Raw genomic sequence first — 22943 nt, 5'->3', positions numbered from 1 at the left:
AAGTTCTTATTCAGTGATAACAAAGTTCAATGGCTGATGGAAGTGGTTGGTGGATACACTGGATAGCCCCAGTTTAATTAACCCTAACAGTCCTGAATCCTCCAATTTCAATATAAATTTGCACACCCCTAGGGAGTTAGGGTTAATCTGTCCTTACACTTGGTGATAGACCTTTACAGAATGTCCTACAGCCACTATCAGATCACCATTTGGTGTGAATGTGATGCCACGTAGAGGACCAGATCCCTTGATCGCACATCCAATGTACTTGCCATCAGGACTGTAATGCAGAATATTACTCGGTGGATGTCCATACACAGCAACATAGATGCTGCCGTCACTGTCACAGCACACAGCAGTAGGGCACCAACCCCCCTGCTTGTTGCTGGTCATGTCTACTGAGAATACACTGGCACCATAGTAGTCTTCACATACCAACCTTTTGGTCATGCCTGTTGTGTAGATAAGGCGGTGATTGTACATTGTCAGATAATATCCAATCATTGGAGCAGACAGTCTCCTGATGAGGGATCCATCTGGGTTGTGTAGAGATATCTCCTTCTTGCCTTCATAACCCACTGCTATCAGATTGCTGTCATCCACTGCAAGGCATGTTGGTTTGTCTGACCCTCTACCTGGTGTGAACTGATGGAGGAGCTGATGTTGCTTGTTGAAGACCTTGACTACTCGACCATCTAGAGCAAGGAGCTTGTCATCCTTGCTCACTTCGATACACCTTATAGCATTAGTGAGGCCATTGATTTGTAGCCTTTGTGGGATAAGAGATTGTTCAAGGTGACTATTGGGAATTGAAGCTGTAAATAGTGCACAACTGTGTCCAGAATATGTATTTTTAAATAGTACAATTATTTTATTGCCAGAGAGTGCTGCAACATCTGCTATCAATGCATTTGTTAATTGCAAGTTCTTGACTTCGGTCTTCAGATCCCATTTCTCCTTCACACATGATCTTGCAGGTCTTGGTGATTGCTTAGCTGCAGCCTGTGGCTCTTCTTCCAGAATGAGTCTCCCGAGTGACCTCTCATCATCTTCATAGTCCATGAAGCTCAATTTGTCAGGAACTTGCTGTGGCTGTTTCCCTGTCAATTCACTGAGGTTATGGAAGAGCTTCTGCTGAAGTTCAAGAATCTCACAGCAACTTGCTTGATTCATGAGTTGTCTCACCTCCTCCAGCTTATGGTCTGTCTGTGTCACCTCTTTGCTGTTATTGGCTTGAGCTGCTTCAAATGTTACGACTCTCTCTTTGTAAATCCTGTCAGTCTCTTTTAACAGTTTCTGCTCCTCCTGTCGGATCTTGGCAACCTCTTGGTCAGCTTTTTCTGAGATTTTCTTTTTGGTGTTTGCAAACATGATGTCGAGTTTCTTGCGAGATATGCAAGTCTTCTCTATGGTGGTGCTTAGTTCTGTTTTGCTTTTACCAACTTTTGCAACAAGTTCTTCTATTTTTTTCTTACATTTCTCAAAAGCCTCAGGTAAGCCAATAAAAGAGTGTTTTGGTTTTTCATGATCTAGAACAGTACACATGAGACATATGACTTGCTCACATGTATTACAGTAGACATTGAGATTCTGATCTGGATGCTTGCCACATTTGGGAACTTCATCTCTTAGTTTACTCTTGTAGACAATCTCTCCTGATCGAAGTTCAGCCAGTGTATAAATTTTGTGAGATTTCATAACAGTCATACGCCCATGAGCCTTTTGACATTCTTGACAGAGGAAATGATCACAGTCTGCGCATCTTGAAATAGCCTGATTCTCCTCATCACAGTTTTGACATTTGATGTCTGACCCTTGACCTTCCAGTAGCTTTTCCTGCATTGTAACTTCCTCCACCAGGGCACTGAATGCAAAGTTATGAGGGAGATCAGCAACCCCAGACACTTTCAACATGGTTTCACGTCTGCACAGAGGACATGTCAGCTTTGTACCACTAGGATCTTGGCTCTGTCTGAGGTCGTGGAGGCATCGCAGGCAAAAACTATGCAAACAGTCCAGCAGTTTGGGCTGCCTGAAACGGTTGGTGCAGATGGAGCATTCCAGATGATCCACGCTAATCTTCTCCAACACTGATTGCACTGTAACATTAGATGCCATCTTCACTGTAGGGCTTGGTGCGATAGGATGGACCTTTAATCTAAAAATGAAGCACATTAAGTAAAGGTTTTGGAATAACACGTATTTCAACTTCAAATGATAATTGGCTGAAATAAGTTAGATGTAGCCTATAGTTGAAAACTTTTTGTCAAGTAGAATGTTCATAAAATTAAAGGTTTATTCACATACTATATGCTTGATTTAAACCTGATGTTAGGTTTCCAAAAGAAAATAGCAATTAGTTACAACAAATGTATAATAGGGTTACCTTGTTAATATAAGAGCACATTTTATCCTGAAAAATGCAATATTAAAGAATTCTTTTCAGCTGTTATAGGACATTTTCTGCATCTCAAGTAAGTTGTTATAAAGTTCATTACAAGTCAAACAAAAGTAGGTCACAAGTAAAACAGTTTTCAATGGCAAACAATTGCCCACGGTTGCGCGGAATTTTAAAAAAAGGGCACTCGTAAATGGCCGCTGGTAACCAAAATGGCACTGATTTTAATTTTTTAAAAAGGGCCTTGTTTACAAAAAAAAGGCCCTCTTTACAAATATGGGGGGTAACCGATGATGTAAAATTGCTCATGTATACAAAAGGTCAGTCTTACTGTTTAATACTCAGGTGGGACTCGAACCCAGTACCTCCTGTTTAGTGCAGACGTCTTATCACTCAACCTCTGAGCTTGCCTGGTCAGCTGGGTGGTTCGAGTGGAGGTGGACAGGAGTCTGCAACCAAATATTGTCTGTGCCCAAAAATATATATATTTAAGTACTTAAACTGGCCTAAATTAAAAAATGTAGACTTATTTAAAAAGTTCACCTTCTTTAAGAAAAGTGCACTAATTTCCTCAAAAAATAAACTTATACCTTCACATAGTTGGGTTTTTTTTTTTTTGGGGGGGTATTTTATTATTATTTTGTGATTCACTAAGCAACACCTTTGCCGAATCTTCTGCTTGAAAAGCTCTAACATGCATTTTGTAAGACTGCATCTAAGTACAAACAATGCCTGTCACCAGTGTTGTAGGTCTCGAGACCGGTCTCGGTCTCAAGACCAGTCTCGAGACCACTTTTTGCTGGTCTCGGTCTCGGTCTCGGTCTCGGAAGCTGTGGTCTCGGTCTTTGTCTCGGTCTCGGTCCCCTTTGGTCTCGATATTTTGGCTGGTCTCGGGTCGAGACCGGCAATATGTAGCTTTTACAGCTCGATCGATTACTTTGTGTTCACTTCGTTCAGTACCGTTGTTAGTTAAAACATTTGCTAGCCCGTAGATCGATTAAGCTTGTTATATATCGTGGTCGGTTTGCCGGACTCGACTGCAAAAGGGAAAGTCCCCAAAGTACATGTAAAGCTGCAGCAGTATACCAGTCACTGAACGATTTGGAGCAAGCTCGGCATTTATCTGTTGAGTCGGACACATAAAGCAAAGTATGAACTTGTGACAATTTATGCAATAAGGGTCAACCATTTTCGGGGATTGTGTAGTTTAGCCCACCCCTGTGGGCGTAATCACTTGCATTTTGTATTCTAATAATAAATGAGGTGCTTCAAATTAGTTATATTTTCGACCCCACACAATGTTCTCTTTAATTTGGGACAGTATTTTGAAGAAAAAGTAAATTTTTCTACCTGATTTTCCAGCATTGAACTCACACACTCTTACCAGTTACCACTCACTGTTGCCATGAGAGTGTATGATGAGACCCCATTTTCTGGCTGCTCATTTGGAAGTACCCTATTATTCCTCAAAAATTAAAATCCCTTTCAGAAAAAAAAATAACTAGAGGTTGTAGGAACAACCACACGGTGTTGGGCCATGGATTACCGAAAACTTTGCCACACACATCAACTCAAAATATGCATGTTTAAATCCATGTTTGACTTTTTCAACGCTCCAACACTTCATGGCGTCACCCATTAGTTTTTTTGAAAGGTCAATCCAGGCAGACACTTAAATCGTTAAAAGCAAGTTCATATCTTTTTCCACTTTTAAGTTATTAGGTACTTCCGGTTTCGACCGGAAGGAAGGGTCACGTGATTTTACGCGCACAAGATAAAATGAAGATCATGTATTACCATGTCGATTCCCGCAAATTTCAGGTTCGGGTCTCTCACGGTTGATTTTATATGGAATTTCAAAGATTAAATTTATTAAACTTTGAAGTGACGTCACGTGACCCGCAATGACGTTATGATTACGTAATTGCAAAAAAGCACATCTGCGGTAGGTTGTGCATTCATGTATTGACAATTGAAGTTCATATATGTTTTCATTTTGACAAACAGTTCCGGAAACGAATTTGCTGAGGAGAACTAAAAAAAAAGCTAGAGGTTGTAGGAACAACCACACGGTGTTGGGCCATAGACTACAGCAAACTTTGCCACACACATCACCTCAAAATATGCCAGTTTAAATCCATGTTTGCCTTTTCCAACATGCCGCCAGATGGCGCTCTAACATTTGATGACGTCACCTGTAAAATGTTTGTACAGTACTGCCTAGGCAGACACTCACATCGCTGAAAGCAAGTTCGCATCTTCTGCCAATTTCAAATAATAAGGCACTTCCGGTTTCGACCGGAAGGAAGGGTCAAGTGATTTTGCACTTAATACCAAAAATGAGGACAAACACACGGTGTTGGGCTAGAGGTTTGGCTTTTCCGCATTGTTGACTGTTGATTCTTGTTGTTGATTATTAATGTTGATTGTTGATTGTTGGTTGTTTATGTAGATGTTGATTGTTGATAGTTGATGTTGATGTTGATTGTTGATTGAATTTGACGGTGGTTGTTCATGTTGATGTCGATTGTTGATTGTTGATAGTTGATTGGTGTTGTTGGATAACGATTATTGATGTTGATTGTCGATATTTGTTGATGTTGATGTCGATGTTGATTGTTGATGTTGATTTGATTGTTGATGTTGATGTTGATTGTTGATTGAATTTGACGGTGGTTGTTCATGTTGATGTCGATTGTTGATTGTTGATAGTTGATTGGTGTTGTTGGATAACGATTATTGATGTTGATTGTCGATATTTGTTGATGTTGATGTCGATGTTGATTGTTGATGTTGATTTGATTGTTGATGTTGATGTTGATTGTTGATTGAATTTGACAGTGGTTGTTCATGTTGATGTCGATTGTTGATTGTTGATAGTTGATTGGTGTTGTTGGATAACGATTATTGATGTTGATTGTCGATATTTGTTGATGTTGATGTCGATGTTGATTGTTGATGTTGATTTGATTGTTGATTGTTGATGTTGACTGTTGATTGTTGATTGTCATGATTGTTGATGTAAATTGTTGATAGTTGATTGCTGATGTTGATTGTTGATTGTCGAAAGTTGATTGTCGAAAGTTTATTGTTGATGTTGATTGTTGATGTTCATGTTGATGTTAATGTTGTTTGTTGATGTTGATATCGATGTTGATTGTTGATTGATGATTGTTGATGTTAATGTTGATTGTTGATTGTTGATTGTCAAAAGTTGATTGTTGATGTTGATTGGTGATGTTCATGTTGATGTTAATTGTTGATTGTTGATGTTGATATTGATGTTGATTGTTGATTGATGATTGTTGATGTTGATGTTAATGTTGATTGTTGATTGTTGAAGTTGATGTTGAGGGTTGAGGTTCAATTGAGGGTTGAAAAATAGCGCGTGTAGTTATTATACAGAGGATGGTTTAAAAAAGTCAGGTGAGGATCTGCACGCGCACATGCTGCTGTACTGTAAACTTATCAAGTACAATTGTTACAAAAACCCAATAAATAGCTCATCTAAAAGTAAAGGTCGCACACCATTAGCGCAATACAAAATATTGCTCGCCATACTCTATTCACCCCCATGCACATGTTTTTAGCCCAATTTTTGAGTATCATATGACGTCTTAAGAAGTCAAAAATGTGCTTGCGTTAAGAAGTTGTCATAATAAACGTGTACAAAACATTGGTAAACACTTAAAATACATCGGTTCATCAAACAGCCGTTACATGTAGCTCAATAGTTAACATACAACAGTCGTAAAACCAGACACTCACGAAGCTAGCACGGGGATTTCCCTTTTGTACGTAATCTGCTGTAAACACAATGTACGTGGCATGAAATGAGCGTTTCAAGACATAGGCGTGTTCAACTTCAAATTTCAAGGGGGCTGCAGGGCATTTTTTGTTAATGTATTGAAAAGAATCTTTGGGAAATTTTAGACCTATTATTAAAGTGCCATTTTAAGCACAAAACTTGATTATATCTTTGACGGTTGATTTTTTAGCAATTTTCAAAGGAAAATAGTTTTTTTCTTTGTAACTTCCGGTTTGATGACGCAATCAACTTTTTTTCGCGCACAGGCCTTGTCTGCATTAAGGTCATCATGTATAATAATTTTAAAGCGATTATCGCTAATTTTGCCACAGACTTCAACTGAAAATGCGTTTTGGACATTTTTTAACCTGCCGCTAGAGGGCGCTCTAACTCTTCATGACGTCACCGACCATTTTTTTGAAAAGTTCAACCCACCCACAGACTTACATCGTTAAAAGCAAGTTCATATCTTTTTCCACTTTCAAATTATTAGGTACTTCCGGTTTCGACCGGAAGGAAGGGTCACGTTATTTTGCACGCACAAGATAAATTAAAGATCATGTATTATCATGTAGATTCCCGCAAAATTCAAGTTTCGGTCTCTGACGGTTGATTTTATATTGAATTTCAAAGATTGAATTTATTATTTTTCGAAGTGACGTCACGTGACCCATGATGACGTCATGATGACGTAATTGCAAAAAAGCACATCTTCAGTGGCTTGTGTATTCATCTATTGACAATTGAAGTTCATATATGTTTTCATTTTGACAAACAGTTCCGGAGAAGAATTTGCAAATTTTTACAAAGGAGAATAGTCAACAAACACAAAAATACACTAGAGTTTGAGGACAAACACTCGGTGTTGGGCTAGAGGTTTGGCTTGTTCGCATTGTTGATTATTGTTGTTGATTGTTGATGTTGGTTGTTGATGTTGATGTTGATTGTTGATGTTGATGTTGATTGTTGATTATAGTTGATGGTGGTTGTTCATGTTGCTGTCGATTGTTCATTGTTGATAATTGATTGTTGATACTGATTAAAAATTATTGATGTAGATTGTTGATGATTGTTGATGTTGATTGTTGATTGTTGATGTTGATGTTTTTTGTTAATGATTGTTGATGTTAATTGTTGATTGCTGATGGTGATTGTTGATGTTGATTACTGATGTTGGTTATTGATGTTGAATGTCAGATTGTTGATGTTAATTGTTGATGTTAATGTTGATTTTTCATGTTGATTGTTGATGTTGATTGTTGATTGTTGATGTTGATGTTGATTGTTGATTGTTGATGTTGATGTTGATGTTGAGGGTTGAAAAATAGCGCGTGTAGTTATTATACAGAGGATAGTTAAAAAGAGTCAGGTGAGGATCTGCACGCGCGTGTGCTGCTGTACTGTAAACTTACAATCGTTACAAAAACCCATGAAATAGCTCATATCTCTAAATGTAAAGGTCGCACACCATTGGCGCAATACAAAATATTGCTGTCAATACCCACTTTACCCTAATGCGCATGTTTTTAGAAAAAAGCGCCCAATTGAAAGAAAGCGCCCAATTGGGCGCTTTTGCCAGCCCAATTTTTGAGTATCATATGACGTCATCAGGAGTCAAAAATGTGCTTGCCTTAAGAAGTTGTTATATAAACGTGTACAAAACACTGGTAAACACTTAAAATACATTGGTGCATCAAACAGCCGTTACATGTAGCTCAATACTTAACATACAACAGTCGTAAAACCAGACACTCAAGAAGCGAGCACGGGATATTCCCTTTTGTACGCAACCATAGCGCACTGTTTTTCGGGACTTTCCCTTTTGTACGCAATAATCCCCAGTTTGCTGTACACACAATGTACGTGGCATTAATTGAGCGTTTCAAGACGTAGGCGTGTTCAACTTCAAATTTCAAGGGGGCTGCAGGGCATCTTTTAGTTAACGTATTGTAACGAAACCTTGGGAAGTTTTAGACCCATTACTAAAGTGCCATTTAAAGCACAAAACTTGATTATATCTCTGAAGGTTGATTTTTCAGCAATTTTCAAAGGAAAAGAGGTCTTTTCTTTGTAACTTCCGGTCTGATTACGTAATCAATTTTTTTTCGCGCACAGGTATTGTCTGCATTAAGATGATCATTTATATTAATTTTGAAGCGATTACAGCAAAGTTGGCTACAGACATCGACTGAAAATGCGTTTTGGACATTTTTTAACCTGCCGCTAGAGGGCGCTCCAACTATTCATGGCGTCATCGATCATTTTTTTGGAAAGGTCAACCCACCCACAGACTAACATCCTTGAAAGCAAGTTCATATCTTTTTCCACTTTCAAATTATTAGGCACTTCCGGTTTCGACCGGAAGGAAGGGTCACGTGATTTTGCACGCACAAGATAAATTGAAGATCATGTATTATCATGTCGATTCCCGCAAAATTCAAGTTCCGGTCTCTCAAGGTTGATTTTATATTGAATTTCAAAGATTAAATTTATTATTTTTTGAAGTGACGTCACGTGACCCATGATGACGTCATGATGACGTCAATGCAAAAAAAATCATCTTCAGTGGGTTGTGTTTTCATGTATTGACAATTGAAGTTCATATCACTTTTCATGTTGACAAACAGTTCTGGAGAAGAATTTTGCTGAGAAGAACAAAAAAAAAAAAAAAAACAATAATAGTAAACTCTTACAATAACAATAGGTGTTGGGCTCAGGCCCAACACCTAAAAATCCATATCTGGCACATTCTGGCTACCACCTCGCAACTTGTGGGTCTACATGTACAAGTCCACATTCTATGACAGAAATTAAAAAATTAATTCAACATGTTCTAGCTACCATTTTTTTAAATCAAGTACACAAGTCTTGTTAGAAGTTACATGTAAGTCCTATATTTATTTTAGGAAAAAAGAGGCACAATGTAAAATTAAAATTGCATCTTTAAATATCCGTTAGAAGTCATAGCTGAAACCAAGGGGTGACTGTGGAGTTTAGGATCCGAGTTCCTATAACAGATGAAACATCTACCTTTAACTTTTTACTTTTGTCACGATTGGGTGCAGACAACATGTCAAAGCCCATATTTCTTAAGTGTAACTACTTTTTGCTCAAGTAAGGTGTCATGTATGAATTTGTCAACACTGCCACTGGTCAACATTTTGGTCTGTATTCTTTGTGAATAGAAGGGTTACATTTTTCAACTATAATAACGTGTCTTGTTTTTTTTTATTTCGACTATTGTTATTTATTATCAGCGGTCTCGGTCTCGGTCTCGGTCTCGGACCACATTGGTCTCGGTCTCGGTCCGCCTTGAAAGGGCTGGTCTCGGTCTCGGTCTCGGTCTCGAATCTTCAGGTCTCGGTCTTGGTCTCGGTCTCGGACTATCCGGTCTCGACTACAACACTGCCTGTCACTTATTTCTGTCGTGAATACTGTGGCGCAATAGCAGTTTGGTGGTAGCCAGGGGCTATCGTAGCTGTAAAGTAGACAACGACCTAGACGTCAGCCAGGGCTGATGCGCGTAATGCGCCGCGGCACCAGTCTATTTGCCGCGTGGGTATAAAAGCGCGAGCGCGTGTTCAGTGCGGGAGTTCCGTTGCAGTACCGTTCCAGTCCCGTACCAGAGTAGTGAGACACGGGTGACCAGTAGTGCGTCGCAGTTGCTGAGCGTGTTTATTCAGTCCCTCGCCCGTGCAGATTATAGTAGGCAGCTGTGTCCGTAAGTGAGGCTCTTACTGGGATAAGTTTAGCGGGGGCTTGTTCGGTCAGTTGAAGAGGGGAGGAACTCCGTCCACGGGAATAGGTAGCGAGGCCGTAGTGGTGAGTGGACGTTAACTTAGTGTGGAAGATTATAACCTGTACAGGGAACTCGCACCTGTTTAGGAAACTCGCACCTGTTAAGGAAACCCGCAGCTGTTTAGGAAACTCGCACCTGTTAAGGAAACCCACACCTGTTTAGGGGAGGCACCTGGGAAGGTGATCAACACCTGTCAAGGTCTAGAGATGATTTGCAGTCTGTCTGAGTAGATTATAATAAAGGAATGTCAACCTAAAGAGAAGAGTCCCGTGTTTGATTTAGAGGTGCCCTGTTTCCCTTCCCCTGCCCTGTTCCCGTGTGTGCTGGCGCGACAGCTGCTGGCGTAAGAACCGCCCGCGAATAAAGTTGTTCCCCTGCTGCGCCTGGCGGTAGACTGCCCCAAAACGGGCCTGCTCCCTTGGCCTTCTCAGAATTGACCGCTCGCTGACGTCGGCCGAGGACGACTCGGGGTTGCTGTCGGCGCGACCGCCACAATACAAAGAGATTCATGTATTCCACATGTCTGTATTCTAACAGGTTTGACGGATCCACCTGAATTTCCAGTTAATACGTACACACTTGTAATTGGCAAATACAGAGTTTACATGTACATGTACTTCATATGAGATAATGTGATGCTGTTGATTTATATCAGATGTACAGACAGACTTATAGGTAGACCCACTATATAAAAATCTTACCTTCAGGTACACATGAAATGAGCCACTGCTATCTTCCCATTCTGATGTCACTTACGGAAATGGTAGAAATGAACAAAGATGGCGATCTACTGTATGTATACGCCCCTCTGTATCAACACGGACCATGTCACATGATTTTGAGTTCAGTTATTTGCAGTCCCTGGATTCCACTTATGTAGCACTTTGGTACGTGCTGTACAAGTAAAATCAAACACAGCATGCGACTGTTTTCTACATCTAACAGATCCAAAGGGTCTATATGCTGTTAATATTAACAATTTGAAAGACAAGTTTATTAGAATAGTAAACATAAAGAAGCCGAATGAAGCTGAATTTCATCGCAAATGACATTTACTTTGCTCTCATGTCGCAAGTCAGGAAACTCAAGTTTGTAGTATAGACAAAAGTAAACTAATAAGGAAGAGGTACATGAAATGAACCGACAATGATAGTTTTGGAATCTAGTTTTGTTTTGTTGGTTGTTTTTTGTTTAATTTCTTTATATTTATTCACATTTTAGCAAGTGTGCAATTGGTGTTTTACATTACACTCAACGGCACTGTGCTTGCATAGTTACCCCTCAGCCGAGAGGCTCGAGGGGTATTGTCATCGCCTAGGGCGTCCGTCCGTCCGGATGTATGTCTGTCCGTCCGTCCGTCCGGGTAGCTTGGTTTCCGGATGATAACTTGAGTTAGAAATGTTGTTTGGGGTTGTAACTTCGGTAGGGGGTTGCCCTTGGGAGTAGGCAAGTTGGGATTGGTTTTGAGGTCAAAAGGTCAAAGGTCAAGGTCACCGTGGTGAGTTAAAGGTAAATGGTTTCCGGATGATAACTTGAGCTAGAAATGATATTTTGGTGGCTAACTTTGGTAGAGGGTTGCCCTTGGGAGTAGGCAAGTTGGGATTGGTTTGGGGGTCAAAAGGTCAAAGGTCAAGGTCACCATGGTGAGTTAAAGGTAAATGGTTTCCGGATGATAACTTGAGTTAGAAATGGTATTTTGGTGTCTAACTTTGGTAGAGGGTTGGCCTTGGGGGTGGGCAAGTTGGGATTGGTTTGGGGGTCAAAAGGTCAAAGGTCAAAGTCACCATGGTGAGTTAAAGGAAAATGGTTTCCGGATGATAACTTAGGTTAGAAATTAGATTTTGATGTCTAACTTTGGTAGGGGGTTGCCCTTGAGAGTAGGCAGGTTGGGAATGGTTTTGGGGTCAAAAGGTCAAAGGTCAAGGTTACCGTGGTGAGTTAAAGGTACATAGTTTCGGGATGATAACTTGAGTTAGAAATGATATTTTGGTGTCTAACTTTGGTAGAGGGTTACCCTTGGGAGTAGGCAAGTTGGGATTGGTTTGGGGGTCAAAAGGTCAAAGGTCAAGGTCACCGTGGTGAGTTAAATGTAAATGGTTTCCGGATGATAACTTGAGTTAGAAATGAGATTTTGGTGTCTAACTTTGGTAGTGGGTTGCCCTTGGGTACAGGCAAGCTGGGATTGGTTTTGGGGTCAAAAGGTCAAAGGTCAAGGTCACCTTGGTGAGTTAAATGTATATGGTTCCGAATGATAACTTGAGTTAGAAATGAAATGTTGGTGTCTAACTTCGGTAGGGGGTTTTCCATCGGTACAGGCATGTTGGGACTGGTTCTGGGGTCAAAGGTCAAAGGTCAAGGTCACCATGTTGAGTTAAAGGTTAATGGTTTCCGGATGATAACTTGACTCTGGCTGAGGGGTTTCAACAGCTACGCTGTTATTTTTTATCTATGTTATCATAATTCATCATAGCTAAAGTTGTTATTTCTTGCAGTGATTCGGCATCAGTGCTTCTTTACAAAATGTCCAAAACTCACATTTTTAACGCTTTCTCTTTTATCAGTAAGCTACATGCATCCCAATTATTAAGTTCATGCAACACTAAATTTAAATATTCATTCATATTTTGTGCCTTCTGTAGACTGATTGGTCCATTGCTGAGATCAATGCTGAGATTGGGGATATCGAGCCACGCCTACGTCTACACATCACAGACTGATGAACAGGTAACACAACATCAATATGTGATGTCAGTCTATTTTACATCTGTATTATTATTATTGTTATTATTATTATTTATTCGACCAGGACAAATCTTACAAACAAATATGACCCAAAACAACATACATGAACATTAAGGAAAACAAAAAAGAACCAATAAAGAAGTAAACAAACAAACTATCGAACAAATCAATAAATAAATAAGTAGACAATAAAAAAAAAAATAATAATAATAATAATAATAATTTAAATAAATAAAATAAAATAACAAAACATATTAAATAACAAAAAAAAAAAACCAGTAGTAGAGAGCAACTAGGAACCGACTCTGACTGGCTGAATAAAAGAATGAATTAATTAATGAGGGTGGTGTATGCAGGAGGGGATCTAGACCATGAAAGGGGAAAGTATTAACAAACAAAGGACAAAACTAACGACGAAACATACGGGCCAGGGACAACAAAAGTAAACTGAATTACTGTTGCTTGGAAGCATGCTGCCCCACGTATGATGAACGAAGAAAAGAGGATTAAATCAAACACAAAGAACAGGGACTGGAAGTATAACAGGGCCTATATAATCACGACCTGCATACACCAAAAGTGAACGTCTAGGAAGCAATAGTGTTTAAACAGTCGTCTTTTAGTTGACGGAGAAATGTTGGCAGAGGACAGATTACAGCAGCATCCCGAGTTTCAGGTGGAACAGTGTCCTACAATCTGGGGAATCGATGGGAAGCCGAGTGAAACAAGGACTCAGTACGAGCATAGAGATGGCGAAATGTGAGCGAGTCAGGATGACGAGGATTTATGGAAATATTCGCAAGAATTGATTCGCAGTGAGCAGTGCCATGCAAAACCTTGAAAACAAAGGCACTGAGGAGGTAGCTGCGCCTGTTTGTTAGAGGATGCCAGTTTAGACGCTGTAATCTGTGCTCATAAGACATTTCTCCGCGTCTTTGATGAAGAGCAATATGGGTGGCTGTTCTTTGAACCCTTTCGAGCTGATTCTGTTGAGATAAAGTGTGTGGGTGCCATGCTGGAAGACCACATGGTATATGGTTGCTCAAGATGGGCAGGGCGTTCATGCCAGTTTCAGGATATAGCCTGTAGTCAGGCTTTTTTCTGATTTTGGAAAAACAAACTCAGGCATTCTGTCCCTTCACAGGCCAGAAAAATAAATCATCAACGCCATGCTATAGCTCGATACGTGATTGTATGAATTGTAAGTTCAAAGTAGACATACATATCATGTACACACATGTGGTATTGCAATGTGTTTACAATGTGTTGGCATTCCTTTGTTATTGTTCAACCCCTGTTACCTGTGACTGAACTTGTAAAGGGACTTGTGATTTACTAATAAAAGGACATGTGATCTTGCTTGTAATCTTGCTTGTAATTGAGGGTCGAGTTGAAGCCTTGGGCTTATATGACCCATTGAATCTTGGTCAGAACTAATCTGATCTGATCTGAAAGAGGGCATGGTTGCAGAATAGAAATAACACAAACGAATAGCACTTGTTGCGATAATAACTGATTAATATCTTGGAGTGAATTTGCACTTGTGGAACTGCCAAACATTATTAAGATTTGCTTTTCAAAGAACTTGTTCCCATTTTTTTTTTTGTCCTCCATTTTTTTCTCTCCAAAATCTAAACACTGAATTGACCTAGGGAGTTGCCCTTGATTTCTGACATCTATGAACAATATGAAATAAATTTCCTATTCAGTGTGAAGCATTTCAAGAATACCACCAGACATTATCTAGCACAACTATTCTTGATAATTATACAAATGATTAATGTTTGTGAGTGCAATGGTAAGAATAATTTCATGAGGTGACAGATGAAATGTCCCATTCCACGAGGCGAAGCCGACTGAAATAGAACATTTCATCTGTCACCGAATGAAATTATTCTTTCCATTGCACGAGCGTGAAACATTCATTATTTGTTTTATATAACACCTGAATAAATCCTTGTCATCTGATTGGTTGACTTTTACTAGCAAATTTATTCAGGTTAAAAACTGTTTAAAAGTTCGACAAGTTCATCATATTTATATTAATGCAAACTGTTTGACAGGTTAAGAACAATCATATTCAATTTATCTCGATTTAAAACAGCGCCACCACCAGCAGCAGTGACACCGTGCAATGGAAGTTCAAGTTCTATTCACAGTGCAATAGAACTTCCATTAAACTGTGCGCTGCGCGCCACGCGCGCGCCGTGCGTTGGTATGAATAATTCAATGACATGTGATCAACCACCCATCAATCAGACGACTGGGATTTATTCAGGTATTGTATAAAACGTAATATTTGATGGTGCTCTTGGAAAAAATCACATGCTTACTCGGGTTGGATTCGAACCCATGACCTCCTGCTATCAGAGTGTAAAATGAAATAGCAGAAAATATAAATATACTTTGTTTCACCCCGTGTTGCAAAATAAAACAACTACAAAATGAATAGACTACATAGTTTAATTCTACAAAACTTTCAACACACTGCCAACAGCTTTGTTAATAACTTACGGTGTTTCTTTAATTTTTATGCCCCGCGGCGAAGCCGAAGGGCCATACTGTTTCCGCCTCGTCCTTCCGTGGGTGGGTGGGTGGGTGTGTGTGTGGGTGAGCTTGTCTTACATACGCAGTGTGGACTTCCGAACAAAACACGTCCACATAATGTAGGTAGCACCGACGAAGTGTGGACTTGCCCACGTCCACACAGTGTTTCCCCATTTCTGGAAAACAGGTTTAGAGGCATTTTTGGGTTAGGTTTATCTGTAGCAGAATGAAGAGAAACACTATAGGGAATCATAGAAAAAAAATTGGGTTGTAAGAGTTTTCACAGTTTGAGAAAAATGAGTTTTTCCACTGGTGTTCCTTAACTACACGAAAAGAAAGGAAAGTCCACACTACGTATGTGAAACAAGTCTGGGTGGGTGTGTGTGAGCTTGTCTTACATACGCAGTGTGGACTTCCGAACAAAACACGTCCACATAATGTAGGTAGCACCGACGTTGTGTGGACTTGCCCACGTCCACACAGTGTTTCCCCATTTCTGGAAAACAGGTTTAGAGGCATTTTTGGGTTAGGTTTATCTGTAGCAGAATGAAGAGAAACACTATAGGGAATCATAGAAAAAAAATTGGGTTGTAAGAGTTTTCACAGTTTGAGAAAAATGAGTTTTTCCACTGGTGTTCCTTAACTACACGAAAAGAAAGGAAAGTCCACACAAGGTATGTGAAACAAGTCTGCGCGTGTGTGGGTGGGTGTGTGTGTCCGGACAAATCTTGTCAGCGTGATAACTTGAGAAATACTTAACATATGAACTTCAAATTTGGTTTGTGGATTGTTCTTGGTAATCCTAAGAAGCCTTTTGCATTTGGGGCCAAAAGGCCAAAGGTCAAGTTCACAGTGGCTAAAACAATAGAAATCTTGTCAGCGCGATAACTTGAAAAATACTTAACATATGAACTTCAAATTTGGTTTGTGGATTGTTCTTTGTAATCCTAAGAAGCCTTTTGCATTTGGGGCCAAAAGGCCAAAGGTCAAGTTCACAGTGGCTAAAACAATAGAAATCTTGTCAGCGCGATAACTTGAAAAATACTTAACATATGAACTTCAAATTTGGTTTGTGGATTGTTTTTGGTAATCCTAAGAAGCCTTTTGCATTTGGGGCCAAAAGGCCAAAGGTCAAGTTCACAGTGGCTAAAACAATAGAAATCTTGTCAGCGCGATAACTTGAGAAATAATTAACATATGAACTTCAAATTTGGTTTGTGGATTGTTTTTGGCAATCCTAAGAAGCCTTTTGCATTTGGGGCCAAAAGGCCTAAGGTCAAGTTCACAGTGGCTAAAACAATAGAAATCTTGTCAGTGCGATAACTTGAGAAATAATTAACATGTGAACTTCAAATTTGGTTTGTGGATTGTTCTTGGCAATCCTAAGAAGCCTATTGCATTTGGGGCCAAAAGGTCAAGGGTCAAGTTCACAGTGGCTAAAACAATAGAAATCATGTATTTATTCTGAGATAATAGGGATTAGGGATTAATTCATATAAAACCTACAGAAGACACTAATGCTGTCAATGAATGTTCCATGTGACTAAGGTACATGTAAGTTGATGTTAAAAGAGTGGTGTTATGTCATGGGAACTGTCACCGTTGCGGGGCATTTGTGTTTGTTAACACACCTGACTTATTTTAATATTGCTCTGATATTTTAGGATTTCATTCACAAGCTGGTGGTGCATGACATCCGTGTCTCATGGACAAGGTTCAACAGAGATGCGGTGCTGGGACTCTGACACCTACAACAAGTCACAGGTAAACAGTGCCATTCAGTGTGCAGGCCTAAACAATGTGGCTTGTGTTAGAAATCAAAAGGTTCTCATTGGTAACTTGGGGGCAGTATTTGAAAAAAAGGCAGTTTTCTTCCCAAAGCCGGTCGGCGGACCGGTGTTGGATATTGATTAAAAAAAATACCACTTCTTGAAAATGACAGTTCAGTAAGGTATAATTTTCATAATAATTTGGTAGTTTTGGGTTTGTGATGTTTGCAAGTGTTGTATATTCCCTTTAAGGCTTCATGTACATTGCAGGGAAATAAAAAGTTGGTGGTACTTCTAAGATGTAACAAATTTTTATTTCCTCAATGCTAATTCCATTTCAAAAATACATTTTCGCTGTCTTGCTTTGGATGTGATCAGTTGAGCTGGAGAACAGCCAAGTCATGCTGAAAGGCTGCAAAGCGTCGGGTTATGTCATCGTCTGCACGTCTAGTGCCCAGATCATGCGGTGTTCCCACTTACCAGCCTGGAGGGAAGGTCGCCTGACTAAGAAGACCAGCTGGGTGGGCAAGCTGGATGGACTGCAGGTTAGAAGACTTTGAGCTCATCAATTAGAAGTGTTGCCCTTACTTCCATTGCTTTGTGCATCTCATGCAGCTTACTGTATATAGTGGAATGTTTGGTGTTTCTAAATTGGCTGACTCCTAAACTGTTGGCTGTTTTGGCAACTTGCTGAAACAGCTATTTTTGTTCTTTCATTGAGATTGTGAAATTTAAGACAATCTACTTGTTAGTTTTCTGTGTCACATTCGGAAACTTTTCTAGACCTGAAGTCAAACGAGGTTTCACTCCTATAAACTGTTAATGAAACCAGTGACTTTCTCTCTTGTCTTTAGTTGTTATATAGTGCACAATTATTTGTGACTCGCATTGACTCCAGCTAAATATTTGACGTACTCAACTCGACTCAAACCTTCTTGACCTAATGACTTGACTCGACTTGAGTCACTTCTTTAAAATGACTTGACTCAACTTGAGTCACTTCCATGAAATAATTCGACTCAACTTGGGTCACACAAAACAGTGACTCATTACAACTCTGCTGAGGAATGACAAGGCGATTCCAATGCAGAAGATAATAAATTATAAAATGAGTCCTTGGCATTGTCAGCAGCAGCCTTTGTATAATGTTGGCTAAATGTTAAAACATGTGAACACTGCATAAAAGCTCTGCAAAAAATGCTTACAAAAATAAACATGCATGACCATTATTACAGTATTATATTAGTAAAATGTGATGTTTTATCCTTCCCCCCAGGCCAGGCCCATGTCCCTGAAAGTGATGACGATAATTCCAGCTCCTGGGGTTCTGACACCAACATCCCCTCTAGAAGGACCAAGACCGCGTGGTCAGCGACGCTGAGATGTGACACATGACGCTCACCAGACCGGCTAAGGTTGGTGCTTATTGGGTCAGTCACTACCGAACACCATTACCACACTGCAAAAACAGACAGACAAGCAAGACCCTTGGAGGAATTCAAGCTGACTTTGGGGTACAAGTTTGGCTCAGTGATATTTTTTCAAGAACTTTAAAAGTCCCAAAAAATTTAATGAATTTCTGTACTCTATAGAATTTCAAGTGAGGTTATGAGATCTTCCCATTTTCGTATCTGCAAAGCAGAATGTATCAGAATACAAGGGCTTTATTTCAACCAATTGTTACCGACAACAAACAAATTCTCCACTCGATCAGCAATAGCTTAATGTATTTACCAGACAGTTTTTTGCCAAAAATGTTTCGTTGAGTCAGTTTATTGACTCACCAGTTATGTGTCCCCGATGTCTAGTCTGAGTCATGAGTTGAGTCATGAGAGCCGAGTTTGAGTCATCATCCATTGTAACTTGAAGTTGAGTCTGAGAATTTGCAACTCAAGTCAAACTCAAGTCCGAGTCACAGACTCAGTTCTATATTTCTGCCATACTGGTGTATGGCTATGTGGTCCATGTGCTTGCTGAAGAATGAATATGCAAACGATTAAGTCAGCCAAGGATAACTTGATTGGTATTTGAAGTCCGAGCTAGAGAGAGAAAAAGCAATGTAATGTGTGTTGTCTGTCAATTTATTCACTTTGAAATGTAGGTACTATATGAAATGTCAGTGGCAGTCAACTGTGAGGAAGCCAAGAAACCTGTCTGAAAAAAACAAGAACAGATTCCCCAATGTACTTCCATGAACAGGTAAGTTCATTTTGTAGAAGTTGGTGTACTTTTAAATAGACCGTTAAGTTGAAAAGTGGCCTCTTGAGGCAAACACTTGTTAGCACACTCACACTGCATTGTTCTTAATTGTAGGGGGATGGAGGCTAAGGTACTCCATGGAATATCTCCTTGCACAGCAAGGGTCTATGATATCCGAGCAGATTCGGCGATTGTTATGTAAAACAAGACTGTGTCTTGACCTCGAGACCGTTCAGCGGGCGCCTTCTATGTTGGGTCTTCGGTAACCTTTTGTCGTGTACATCTAATGAAACCTAGAGACAACATCCATTATGCTTTTACATTGTGAATTGTGTCAGCAAAAATAGGCTGTGTCACACGGCCTGTAGCGATGTGTTACGTGATGCGCGAGCGTGACCTTGAATCATCATCACATCATATTTTAAATAACGCGCGTAATGAAAATGCCGTCTGGCACGTTCACGTCTCGCCCACAATGAGCATTCATGCATGCTAACAGTTTTGAAAGCCAATGTCGGGTTTTATTGGATCTCTATGTCCATTTTTGTATTACAAAAACATGGCATCAAAATTTACCAATGAACAGCTTAGTCCAGATTTCAGAATGAAATGATGTCATGTCGATTCCAATTGGCTGGCGCACGGGATCGCATACATTTGCATGCGTAGATATATCAGACGTTGGGCCAGAGACAGAGAGGGTGATACAACGAGTGATACTCAGACTAGTGTTAAGGCTTCATTCAACATTTTGTATTTCAATTTATTCAAAAAAGAGTGGACTGTAACATTAGGCAATTAAATGGGGTTCGGTTGATACCATTCAAACCTTTTATTGGTTCGTAAGTAGTGTTCATAACTAGTGTTAATTGTATGAAAGAGACTGTTATATTCTTATTTCTTTTTACCTTTCATTGGTGTAACTATGGGCCTCGTGTCTCCCCCCCCCCAACTCCATTTGAAATCTTGAATTGCACACAACAAATGTATATGTTGCCTTCCTTGCCCCCCCCCCCCTTCCAAAAAATTGGTGAACCCCCAGGTGCCCCCTAGAAGCTTAACCCTAGTTTCGCCGCTGGTACCCTTAGAAAGTTCCAGATCACGTACATTTCATTCCCATAGAATGTGCGATAAGTTATCTATACATTTTGTAGGTGTGGTGGGTACTTGACTGCACCCTCGGCAACCATACGATATCAGTTCTTCCACTTGTTAGATGTCAAGTTTAACTGTTTTTACACCCGTAATTTAAAGGAAATATTTACTTTCAATATTTTTTTGTAAGCATGCCCTAAAAATGCTATAGCTAGAAATTCATTTTGGAGAAACAATTCCACGCTGTGATTTTTCCCTTGTAAAGTGGTTGCTAAAGTGCCAACAAATTTCAATCATTCATGTGTCACTTTTTCGCTTAAGATTTCTAGACATTTGTAGTTTCACAGGGTAATAAAATACTGGACCTAAAACCCCAGGAGGTGATCTTTAACATACAAAAGATTTCTTTTTGCTAAATTTTTCAAAGCTGACTAAGCAGTGTTGTTGTAGTGTTTGGTTTTTTTGTGCTCGCAATACGTGGTACTAGACTTCAACAAGCCTGACTAATTTTCTAAGATCATAGTTACATTCTCAATATATTTTGAGAGCATGTTGACAATGTTCAAATGCGGTCAATCAGGAGATAAAAAATCAAGGGAAAATGTGTTCACAAATCTGATTACTTGATAATCCCCTCTACCATTATGTACAAGTATAAATGTTGGGGAAACCACTGATATTATGCTTTTGTTGAAAAACAAAATGGTCTTAAATGTAAACAAACGACAACTGAGAAAAGAGGGTTGTTTCATAAAATCATTGTTTCTATGTTCTCAGAAAACGTTGTTTTTTTTTAAATGTCTTCGACAAAATATACAGTGAATGAACTAACTAGTGATACAATAACAACGGTTTCCAAATTCAATTGCCTATAAATGATAAAATACAAATATATATTTTTGAGTCGCATCATCGATGTAAAACAGGCAGCCCTCATTATGTATCAAATAACACTAGGAGCAGAGTTGTAACATGCCCAGTGGAAAATGCTGCTGAAACGTATGTGAGATGCTGATTCGTAAAATAACAGACTTGGGATCTTTGCTGAAATGCCATTGTTGTCATGGAAGCTGCGTTCTCTTGGAGAAATATTCTGTAATTAAAGCAAATGCTCATTGCTTCATTTAGACTACTTGGTCTATCAGCATGTAGCAAACCAATACTTATTCAAAGAAGCAAAAGCCTCAATCATTTAATGATTTATGATATAAACTAAACTATTATTGTAATGATACAGAACCTCTCACAAGTAGGTCATTCTATACATTCCTGTCCCTGTAACCTCTGAAATGTATAATTTGCCATTCAAGTGGCATTAAAAATGACTTCAAACTAATTAATATTTCTTGGGTAGGTCATTTGATTCACAGAAGCATTCTTGGAGGAAGAGTACACACATAAAGGAGTGCATCTTCTTTTACAAAATCGTAGATGCCTGACGTATAGGGACAGGAAAAAGTGAACCCCAAATTCATAGAATGTTCCAATGCATTTTCTATTGTAGTATTTAAAAAAAATCACAATAAAAAGGCAAACAAACGAAATCTCAGTTTTAAAATGTACATCCATCATACTAACCACATGTACAAACATCCATGTATCATTGAAGTAGAATGCACAAGGTTTTCAATTTCAACTTGGTTGTAAATGTAATGAAACTAATATTAATTTGATAAGGCACTCAGAAAGCACTGTCAAAGAGACAACCAAGGGATTGGATATGATTTACTTTTCAACTATCGCTTTAGTTCAAAATCACACACATTTTATCCAGTTGCTTTTGAATTATTTACTTTTGTCACATACGGAGGTGCAAAATCTGATCTCATGGGAAAAACAGTTCCATTTATTTAAACTAAACAATTTTCACAATAATTCACAATAATCAATTAAAAAGATTTAAGTAAATGTTTACATTTCATACAGGAGCAGGGATATATCTTATACTTGGAAAGCACATCATGCATTGACTTTGCATTGCTAAGACGAATTTGAGAAAATTGTGGTAATACTTTCCTTCTTGTTTGTAATATTTTTAAAATGTACACTCTGCCCTATTTGCAAACAATGCTCTCATTATTGGGCCACCAGGTCTAAGATTTTATGAGAAGTAGGCTGGGTGTTGAAGTCCAAGATTTTCTAAAGGGAAAGTGGTTGAGGCATTAGAGTCAACACATACAGAGACCAAAGACCTTAAAAATATACCAAATATACAGTATTGTAGAATGTTATTTAAAGGAATGAACTTAAAAGTTTTTTGTCAGTGATAACAATGATCAATATCTGATGGAAGTGGTTGGTGGATACACTGGATAGCCCCAGTTAAATTAATCTGTCCTTACTCTCGGTGATAGACCTTTACAGACTTTTCTGCAGCCACTACCAGATCACCATCCGATGTGAATGTCATGCCACATGGATGACCACAGTCCTTGATCGCACATCCAATGTACTTGCCATCAGGACTGTAATGCAGAATATCACCTGTTTCATACACAGCAACATAGATGCTGCCATCACTGTCACAGCACACACCAGTAGGGCCCCAACCCCCCTGTATGCTGCTGGTCATGTCTACTGAGAATA

At 39.2% G+C, this 22943-nt stretch overlaps 1 protein-coding gene and 1 long non-coding RNA gene across 2 annotated transcripts; one reads left to right on the top strand and one right to left on the bottom strand.

Moving 5' to 3' along the window:
• Window positions 1–153: 153 nt before the first annotated feature.
• LOC119726867 (E3 ubiquitin-protein ligase TRIM71-like) lies at window positions 154–2085 on the bottom strand (the record flags this gene model as incomplete). The annotated part of the gene is made up of 2 exons (XM_038198719.1): window positions 154–452; window positions 627–2085. Coding segments are annotated over 2 exons (1758 nt in total), but the record flags the coding sequence as incomplete, so codon positions are not given.
• A 10589-nt stretch (window positions 2086–12674) lies between these two features.
• LOC119726145 lies at window positions 12675–18589 on the top strand. Its single transcript, XR_005270779.1, has 4 exons — window positions 12675–12729; window positions 16959–17058; window positions 17442–17608; window positions 18340–18589. It is a non-coding gene; the product is annotated as an uncharacterized LOC119726145 (long non-coding RNA).
• The last annotated feature ends 4354 nt before the right edge of the window (window positions 18590–22943 follow it).

Source organism: Patiria miniata, unplaced genomic scaffold, assembly GCF_015706575.1.
Source record: "Patiria miniata isolate m_02_andy unplaced genomic scaffold, ASM1570657v1 HiC_scaffold_2, whole genome shotgun sequence".
Classification (NCBI taxonomy): domain Eukaryota; kingdom Metazoa; phylum Echinodermata; class Asteroidea; order Valvatida; family Asterinidae; genus Patiria; species Patiria miniata.
Note: the sequence above shows the minus strand (reverse complement) of the source record. Positions and strands in the feature narration are given on the sequence as shown.